Source organism: Amaranthus tricolor, chromosome 2, assembly GCF_026212465.1.
Source record: "Amaranthus tricolor cultivar Red isolate AtriRed21 chromosome 2, ASM2621246v1, whole genome shotgun sequence".
In the NCBI taxonomy this organism is placed as follows: Eukaryota; Viridiplantae; Streptophyta; class Magnoliopsida; order Caryophyllales; family Amaranthaceae; genus Amaranthus; species Amaranthus tricolor.
Window position 1 is genome coordinate 5798058 of NC_080048.1, and position 10432 is coordinate 5808489.

A 10432-nucleotide genomic window follows, 5' to 3' on the forward strand; every position below is an offset into this window, starting at 1 on the left:
TCAATGGATACCCAGATGGAAAGACATGGGTTCGAAGGAATACCCTAGAGTAGACCGTAGAGTAACTTCTTAAAGGGTACAATCGATGAATGATCCATATATAACACTAACAAATAAAACAGAACGCATTCGTTTTATTTTATATCCATAATAATTACTCATTTCGTCCTTATAAGAATGCATCAAAATTATTTGTTAAGAGTGAAATTGGGTTGAAAAATAAGACAAAAAACAAATAGATGATAGAAATAAATAGTTAAGATAAAAAGAGATAACATGTATGTGGATAGGGATGCAGGCGGGGCGGGTCTAGTAGATAACCCGCCCCATCGGGGAGGGGATGGGTCCCGGTTTGATGGGTCATGGGACGGGTACGGGTATAAAATTCATACCCACCGCGAGGATGGGGATGGGGATGGGTTTTAGGTGATACTCGCCCCATCCCCGCCCCGCCTCAAGATATCCGCCTCAAAATATGTACAAATTTTGGGAAATCGGGTACTCGGTATCCGGTTTATATTAAAGGTAACCCACAAACTTGATTAAGTTATGTATAAATTGATTTGAATGTTTTAAGTATTGTAAGTATAATTTTGGATTCGATAAAAGTTGTGTAAGTATAATGTTTTAAGTCCGAATGGATGTCTTTTGCTAGTTTCCGTTTTCTTTCCCGTTTTGTAAATGCGATATCTTCTTCGTCCGGACTTGCATTTGTCTTCATAAAAATGGTTAAAAGAGTTCAAAGTTGTTAATGATGAGTCGATTGGTTATGCGTTTGTCTTTCCCGTTTAGACATGTATATTTGTTTGAGACTTTGGTTATGCGTTTGTTTAAGACAAGGATTGAATATAAATATGTGGCACAGATGGGTATCAAGCGGGGATTTGACGGGTGGTGGGGTGTGGAAAATGGGTATTACACGGGGATGGATACCCAGATGGGTGGTGGGGCGGGGATGGTTTTAGATACAAACCCATCGGGGCAGAAACGGGGAAAAAAATTATAACCGCCGCAGGAATGGGGATGGGGATGGAGATGGGGATGGAGATGGCATTAACAGATGGGGATGAAGATGGTAATTCCAATATTCGTCCCGTTTGCATCTCTGTATGTGGATGAGATTTAAAAGATAAAAAGAGCGTTAGAGAGTCATTGCCCGAGAAGGAAATGTTAATAAAAAAGTTTAAATTGAGAGGCACGGAACGGAGGGAGTACAGCAATAGAAGAGTAATTCGTAAGCATGAATTTGAAACCAATCCCGTTACCACAACCATCGGTGAAGACGGAATCGCCGATGACTCAATCCGAGTCATCGTCACCATCTCCGCTTGCATCAGCGGCAATGGCGGCCGTGGAAGAGCTAGTAGATTCACTAAACCAGCGTAAAATGTACAGAGAAGTAACTCTGGCTCTTCGATCTGGACTCAGAGATGCCCGAGCTGAGTTCTCTTTCCTCCGAGTTCGTGGTCTCCGTTGCCTCCTCAAATTCCTCCGCTCTGTCGCTGGTTCTGACTCCACAATTCGTCTCTTTTGCCTTACTCAATCTCTCCCTGATCTTCAAGGTTTTTTATTTTCTTATTATTTTTTGAAATGTTGGAATTGAATTTTTTTTATGTATGATTTTGATTGATTGATTGTTTGTATAGAATTTTATAATTCTTGATGGTGAAATCGCTGCGTATTTGATTGCGCGATTGAATTATTTGGAATGTCCATTGAAGTCGTTATAGGAACTTTTGTTTAAATATTAGGTTAAGGACTTGGTAATTATGTTTCTTAGGACTTTGGACTAAGGGGCTAATCTATCTAAACTTTAGGAGTCCACAAACAATCAATTGTGCAATATATCACATATAAACAATTTAGAAGCAATCAAGAACACATAACATGAAATTGAAGAACAAAAGTGAGAAGTGAAACAGGAAAGAACACACTAATTTGGGAGGTCGGAAAACCCTTCAAACAAATTACTTGAAGACTATAAAACTCTTCCAATAAGGGAGAGTCAATTGTATAAACGGACGATTGAGTACATAGATTATAAGGAATAAGCTTTCACTAATCTCACTCACAAAACCTCAAGGAATTTAGTGTTTACATCATTCAAATTCACTCTTTTGTGGCTCTCTTTACCCCCATACAAATGCTCTCCAAACCTTATGAGAATTCCACAAATAATTCTCTCTCTATGTGTGAAACAAGAACTTAAGTTATATAAAAGGAAGGAAGATAATTGCGAATTAAAATCCCGTAAAAACCGGCACAGAGCAACAGCCAAGTGCTCGCCTGAGCACTAAATCAAAATTATGGCAGAAAGTTGACAATGACATGTAGTCCCCGGAGCACCAGCACCCGTGCTCTCACGCACCCATAAACTTCTCCAATGTCATTTGCGCCATGGCATTGTAATTTTGCTCTTTTGAGGAAGCTTAACACATCTCATTGCAGCCCCTACGAAGCTCCTAGACACGCCTTTCTACTACAACATCAATCATAAGATCACCAATACGTCCAACAATGCATCCAACCAACATTCCAAGCTAATTTATTGAGTTATAACTCATACTCAACAATGTTGATTGAAATTGTGAAATGATTTGAGAGGTGATTTGGTTTATGGGAGAAAAATGAAGGAAATTTCATTTATTTGAAAAAATTGAGTAGTTTTGTGAGCTAAAATGGAGGAAAATATAACTTATTTGGAAGTTAAGGATGCTAAAAGATGGCGTAACTTTTACTCTGATGTCAACCAAATTAATCACTTAGGAGGGAAAGGAAAGAAAAGGAAGAGAGAGAAGAGAAACAAAGTGGAGGGAATAATATGGAAAATTTCCCTTGTTTGTTAAGAGGGAAAGGAAGGGAGTGTAAGAGAAAAGAACATTCTTCTTCCAAAGTATTCAACCTTTGTAGAGATGGTTACTAACAAAATAAAGAGACATAATCCCTTCAAATCCCTTCTTCCAAATCTCTTCCCTCCAAAAATTGGCATCCAAACAAAGATAAGTATACCCCTCCAAATCTCCTCCCTTCCTTAGTTCCTTTCTCTCCAATAACTAAAGTCAAACAGAGTGTGATAGTTTGTTCACTTTTTAATAACTGTAAATTAATGTTACCTTAGCTAGGTCATCATTCATTACATGAATTTTGTATATCTATTAACAACATGCCATTACCCTAACGTCAAGCGGCTTCCGTATAGGCGAGAGTGGAGCATGAATATACACAACATGCTCAGTTTTGGGGCTGTGTGGGGTGCCCAAGAGCACAAGGCCCCCAAACCTAAAGGGCCCCATATTAAAAAATCATATTAAAATAACTTACTATTGTGGTAGAGTAGCTGGTATGAGTTTTACTTAACATATCAATGGTCATATGTTCAAAACCAATTAATTACATTTTAGCTCTCCTTTCTTATCTCTTTCCAAAGCAACTCTTTTACTTCTAAATGTTTTCTCTTACCTCATTAAATCTTTACACATTCATCAAAATTCAAACATCAATTATCACCAACTTAATTTATAAAAATAATCAAAAATTTATTTTTAATTTTTCAACCCTTTAAACTTTTACTCTTTTTATTATTAGTCATCAATCTATTACTATTTTTTCTCTTTCATTTTAACATTAGAGATGAAAGTTTAATTTTTAACAACTTAATTTAAGTTATTTTTATAAAATCAATATTAATAAAATTAGAAATTGTGTTGAGCTTTTATTTAATTCTAGTACTTAAAATTGAAATTGTGTTGAATTTTTATTTTAGTTTAAGAAAATCTCTTTTTTTTTGTTTATTATGAAGGGCGTCAATTTTAGAAATTTATGAAAAATAAACAGGGCCTTGAAATTGTTTGCTCGCCCCTGTCACAACTTTAGCCCTTATAATAATAAAGATTAAAATCCTTTAACAATAAAACTATGTGTTTTAATAGTTTCATTTCAAATAGTACATTTTGGTTTCAAGGCTGACATCAGAAATCAGAAAACAAGACTTCGTGTCTATGGAAGGAGTGCTTAACCAGCTTAAAGTTGGAATTTCTTAGGAGTTACATCAAGTTAAGATGGAATCATATTCATGGAAAGATAACCTGAAGATTTATGAGAGGATTTTGGGCATGACTTTTCTGTCGGAACTCGTTGGTGTTTGTTTTAGAATTGAGCAATACGGGTACATTACTTGAGCTATTTTTGGATCGTGATTTAGTGTTTGATGTGTATGCAGTGGTTCCTGTTCTGTTTCAACATTCACTTAAAGATACCGAGGAAGATATAGTGACTAGTTTAGATCATATATTCACTGTTGAGCCTATGAAATTAACAAGCCCTTCAACTGATACTGAAGTCGCAGTTGCACTACGTGTTTTGGAAGGATGCTGCCTGATTCACAGACAAAGTACAATTTTGGCTCACCAACACAAGGCGATTCCGGTACGACATGGTCCTTTTGTCTTTGTTAAATTCTTTTTGGGTTTCTAATATGGTTACAACAGGTTTTTCTCATTGCAATTAACTCCCACTCTACAATCCTAAAGGAAAGCAGTGAAGTAATATTATGTGAGAGAGGTGTAATAAAAGCAGTGAGGGCCAATAGGGTCAAGATTACTTGAAATTAATTAATGGGTAGGGCTAGCTTTATTTGCTGTAGTATTCTTAAAATTGCATGGATATTGATTTTTTTTTTTTTTTTTGATATAGTACTAATTTTGATTTTATATACACGTGGAATAATATTCTGTTCTTTTCTTTTAATTTAAACTGCTGCTTGGGAGTATATTTTACACAATTCACTCAATATAGATTTTTTCTCATTTTCTCTCTTCAACTTTTCGTAGTTTGTTTTATTTATCTTTACGCAAGATGTTTGTTTGCTTCCTGTTCTGACTATCAAGTTTCTGAAAAACACAGGTATTGATGAACATACTGTCTAGTAGAAGTGTTTTAGAGCAAGGTGCCTGCTTGGATGCATTGATTGCTTTGATGTTAGATTCAACTGCCAATCAATTGGTAATATCTAATATTTAGTGACTTCTGTCAATGCTCTAGCACTCCTTGATTAATATTTTAATAAATTCTTATATTCTGCTTCTCCTTTTATTAAATAATTTTTCGTCTTACCTAGGATTTTGAGACCTGTAATGGCATTGAGGAAGTTGCTGCAATCATTAGAGACAAACAAGTTGATGAGAATCTTAGGTTCGTTAAAATCTCACTTTAAATTGATATGTAGCTTGCTTTATGTGGGTATTTTGCGCCAGTCTGTGGTGAATATCCTCTGACCTTTGATTGATGCTCCTTGTGGGTATGCATCTGCTTACTTGACATGCTAAAAACAAACTGATAAATGTATCTCGTCCATACTATTTCCCTCTGCTGTAACTGTACAAGGAAATGTAAGATGACCTTATATTGTGTATACCTCATATTTAATCACCTCCCTTGCTGATTTGGTTTGGTCCTTTCTTATAAAGTTTTGTAGTAAATTGATCTTTTCCTAGTCGCCTTAGTTTTAAAAAGCGCGAGGCACACCGAGGCACAAAAGGTCCTTGGAGCCTGCAGGCGAAGGTGTGAGGTTTTTGTAGGCGAGGCGCACTTTTTCGCTAAAGCTTAAAAATCATACATATATAATACTTCAAACAACATGATGTTAATATTTTAGTATCAACAAGCTTGAAAACATACATTATTCTTGTGGTAAACACCACTTTAGCCACAAATCTATTATAATGAGCATATGAAGAATTCCCAAAGTTATTTTCTTCTCTGCATGCTTTTTGTTTTCCTTAAAAAAGCAACGGTTTTTTGAACTTCATATTCACGTAAATTTTTGGTTGAGTTTTATTTCTTTTTCGAACAAACCATCATAAGTTAATTTCCCAACAAGGAGGCACATCGGGCGCACAAGGCATGAAGCTCATCGAGGCGCCTAAGGCGCACGCCTCATGTAGTGGGCTTTGTCTCACCTAGCCGAGGCGTTTTCAGTTGAACCTGAGCTCGAGGCACACAAGGCACAAAACGTGGCACGGTTTTTAAAACTAAGCTAGTCGCAAGCATTGTGGACTGTCAATACGACAAGTGACTATTGATACATATGAGGCATATCCATATTCTTGGTGCATGTTTGGTATAGAGTTTTACAATGTTGGTAAGGGAAAGAAAATTGTGTTCCCGTTTCCATTGGTTTGGTTATCATCAAATATTTCCATTTCTATATCCAGAGAGCAATTCATTACTTAAATCTGTTACCGTGCTTCCATGACCAGTAACACTTTTCTTTAAACGGTAGAAACAGAGGATGAATTATTTTCAGCATTCTCCACCCAACATAGCACACAGTTGCTCACCATGTATTATCAATACCATCCATTGACCACTTCCACACGATAGAGAAAATGCGAAATTTGGTTATGGAGTCATTACAGAGGAAGAGAATGAGAGAAACATGGCCAAATAATTTGAAAACAGAGATCAAGGAGCTAATTTTTAACATCAATTTGTTGATTTAGCTTTGGATCTTTTTGAATCATTTTCACCATTTCTAGTCTTAAATTTTGTATATGAATTGGAGGAAACTGGGAATTTATTTTTTTTGTCAAAATGGTGTATTTAAGAGATGCAGAATATTAATTTTTAGGTTTATCTGCATAATTTGTAAATATAGTAATATACCTTATGTTTAGGATGAAAATGATGTTAGTTTTGAATTTTCTGTAGAAATACTCCATTGATTGTAATTCTCAAGTAAGGAGAGAGAAAGGCTAGTATCTTCTTATGAAATATGTGATAGTTCAATGAATATTGCATTGCTGCCCATTTTGAACATGGAACTTTGTCCAGATTTTTTGTATGGATTGTAGTTCTTCAGCTGTAATATTTATTCCATGTACTATGTATAGCTGATGCTCACTTTTTCATTAATAGGATGAAATGTGGAGAATTTTTGTTATTACTCATTGGACATGTGGATGCTAGAGATATGCAACCCATGGCAACAGTGCATGAAGACATACGTCGACTTTTGGGGGAGAAATCTGCTTCTTTAATATGGGCAGCTAGTCAATTTGGCTCAACTCTTGATCCAGAGGAGAGGATGACTGCTTTGCACATCCAAGCTCGTAGAGTTTTGGAGTCACTTGATCTCTTTGGAGTATAGAAGTGAATCGGGTGCTTGTTCATTAGTAAATAGACCTTTGATTCCTAACTAATGTTGACTAAACAATTGCTATGCAGAAGATTGGTGCCAAGCAGGCAAACACCAAAAGAATTGTTGTGATGACATGAATTGTAAACTAGACGATAGAGTGTACTATATTCGTCCTTTGAGTTTGCTCCATTTTGATTGTCCCCATGTCAGTTTCTTTCAAGGCACGAGACAAAGTCAAAGGAGACAGAGGAATACATGAGTTGTTGGCTTGTTGCAAACTTGCAATTGCCATAATTCTGTTGCCTTTTTGAGGTTTACTCTTTCGAGTTTGGTAGAATTGATTATTTTTCGATATGTTAAATGTGTTACTCCTGGTTGTTGTATAGAAGCTAATCTCATAGTTATTGGTGAAACATAAATCAAAGTAAATGATAATTCAATTGTGGTAATTTTCAATATATGTTAAGATATGTTGGATGATGTAATTTCCTTTATTTTTAGATGCTGGATTGTACTTGAATCATAATACTGATTTGTTCCTCTCAGGGCATCAGATTTTAACCCTTTCTTAACCATCATTCAAATGTTGGATTTGATTGTGTTATGGAAGATATTATCTAGCTAGCAGAATATATATATATATATATATATATATATATATATATATATATATATATATATATATATATATATATATATATATATATATATATAGGTTGACAATTTTTTTAGTTTTGTTGATTATTTTATTTGTTCAGTTGGTTTAAATTCGCCATCTCCGTCCATTATTTCTCATGTTCTTTGTTGATGAATTGATCCGTTCTGCATTTGTTAAATTCGACATGTCTTTAGTATCTTCAAGTGAGGAAATTTGGAATTTGTAGTTTTTTGAAAGACTGACTAGAAGGTTGTCCGCCCCTCTAAAATTTCCATCATTTTACTTGAATTGGTTGACAATGGACATCAATCGACTTTTATACTCCTCAACACCTACTTGATTTAATATTTGGTGTTGTTTCCTGCTTTCCCATCTTGCATTCAGTTATGTGTTCAGCTTACACGGACGTAGTTTAGACTCCCAACACTCGCTAATCCAAGACAAAAAACAAAAAACATATGTTTGGAAGCTGTTAGTAATTTCTTACTTTTCTAAATCTGGCCACTTTGTCCTTCTAGCTGTTTCTTTGTAGGACCCCATCTTAAATATTAACTGAGGTCTTCGCATTGGCCTCACCTTATTTTTATGGATAGTTTATTAATCCTTTTTTAAACTCAAACTGAGGTATCACATTATGTACTCAAGAAAATGAGAAGAAATTATATAAAGAATTTATAAAGTTCTTTATATGGTCAAGTGCAAAGAGAAATATAGCAAGAAGAATTTTGAAATTCTTACCGTAAGAAAGTATGTTTTTATATTCATGTATTATCCTCTATTTATTGAGTTTATGCATGATTTCGTCTTTTGATTTCATGTTTAATAATTGATGAATGTAAGATGTGTTCGAACGAGTATCTATAGTGCTCGAACGAGTACATGCCAAAATTTGATGAACAAAAGCATCATAAATATTTGTGTCGCAGAACATGAGAGTGCTCGAATAAACATTACACACTAGTAGAAAAAAATATCTGCCACATAATATCTGCTTCAATTCTTCAAAGTATTGAAGCATAAAAGTGTAAATAGGAAATTATATTATTTTTTTTAAAAAAAAATATAGTATATAATGTGGTTCTTTGTGAACAGCGTGGAGCTATTCATGGGTGACTTGTCCGCAAGGTTTGACCCACTCGGCTTGAAAAATAGCCGGGCTTGGACCATTGTTATTAAAATCACGATTCTGATCTACGATTCTACAATTTTATGATTCAAAAACAAGTGAGCGATTCGAATCGTAATTAGAATCGTATTTTGGTAGAATCTTACGATAATACGATTCTAATTATAATAAAATTTGTAGAGGTAGAATCATAACACGATTCTACAATCCTACGATTTAACGATTCGATTCTACAAAATTTATTCTTAATTTTTATTTATTTTTCTTATGTAACATTTTTCATTAATTCTTCTTAAGATTTAACGATCCATCATCATAATTTTTAAAAAATAAATTTCTTCATTGGTATGAAGATTTAAACTAATTATTAAATATTTTTCTATTTTGAAAAATGAAGTAAATGAAACTTTATTATTTAATAAATTTAAACTTTTGAGATGAATAATTATGACTAGATTACAAATTTAAGTTTATTATAGAATCCTACGATCCTACGATTCAATTCTACCGATTAGATTTTACAGGTCTGAATGATTCTAAGTAGAATCCCAATTTAAACAATTTTGGCTTGAACAGTGTTTCACAAAAAAAAAATTAAAATTTGGACGGGTAAAAAAAATATCTGCGAGGTATACCCGCCCGCCCGCTTAGTTTAAAATAATAATTATTTAAGGGAAATTTCACATGGTAGAATTCAGTTTTAAGAAATGCTAGTGGTAGCACTTTTTTAAGAAAATTCCACATGGTAGCATTCAACTCTTGCATTTAAGTTTTTCTTAGCCTTAAACGTACCAAAACGTTTCTTTACTAGTTAAACCCATATAATTTTGAAATTACACTGCCTTCTTTCTTCTTCGATTTCAAATTCGAAGTTCATTCCTCCTTCCTACTTCGAAGTTCACTGCAATTTCACCCGGCATCATTGTTCTTCGATTTCATCGGCCATCTTCCTTCTTCGATCTCACCGGCCATCTCTGCGAAGACAGCTGCGATTTCACAGGTATTTTTCTTTCTTCTTCCTTTTCTGTGTTTGTTGCAATTGAATACATGTAGAATTTAGGGTTTTGACAATTACCTTCGAATTGCTTGAATTCTCGCTATTCATGAATTAAAAGCTTGCAATTAGTGGGGTCATCGTCTTCTTCATCATTTTCTTCTGGTGTAATCACATTATTGGGGTCATGAACTTGCAATTAAGGCATTTGCAATTCTCTTGCAATGTGATCGGTTCATAGGTTGATAATGAAAGTTGATAGGTTTTTTTTCTTCATCTTTTGTTGAACTTACAATTAGGGCATTTGCAATTCTCTTGCAATTAGGGTATTGATTTTGCTATTTTTGATGTTGTAAGTAGTTAGAGTTCAATTAGGGCAATTCTCTTGCAATTCCTTCATTCATAACAAATATCAATTGAGAAAGGTACTTAGAATTCAAAAAAGCACAGTATGTTGCTGAATTTTTTGAAATGTAATGAATTTTTTAATTTAGATGTTAAACTATGTTGCTGTGC

At 34.4% G+C, this 10432-nt stretch overlaps 1 protein-coding gene across 1 annotated transcript; it reads left to right on the forward strand.

The window, feature by feature from the left end:
* Positions 1-1075: 1075 nt before the first annotated feature.
* Positions 1076-7760, forward strand: LOC130802361 (uncharacterized). The gene is made up of 5 exons (XM_057666337.1): positions 1076-1562; positions 4220-4425; positions 4903-5001; positions 5117-5190; positions 6916-7760. Exons 1-5 carry the CDS (start codon positions 1241-1243, stop codon positions 7145-7147), a joined length of 933 nt encoding a protein of 310 aa, XP_057522320.1. The 5' UTR covers positions 1076-1240; the 3' UTR covers positions 7148-7760.
* Positions 7761-10432: the final 2672 nt, after the last annotated feature.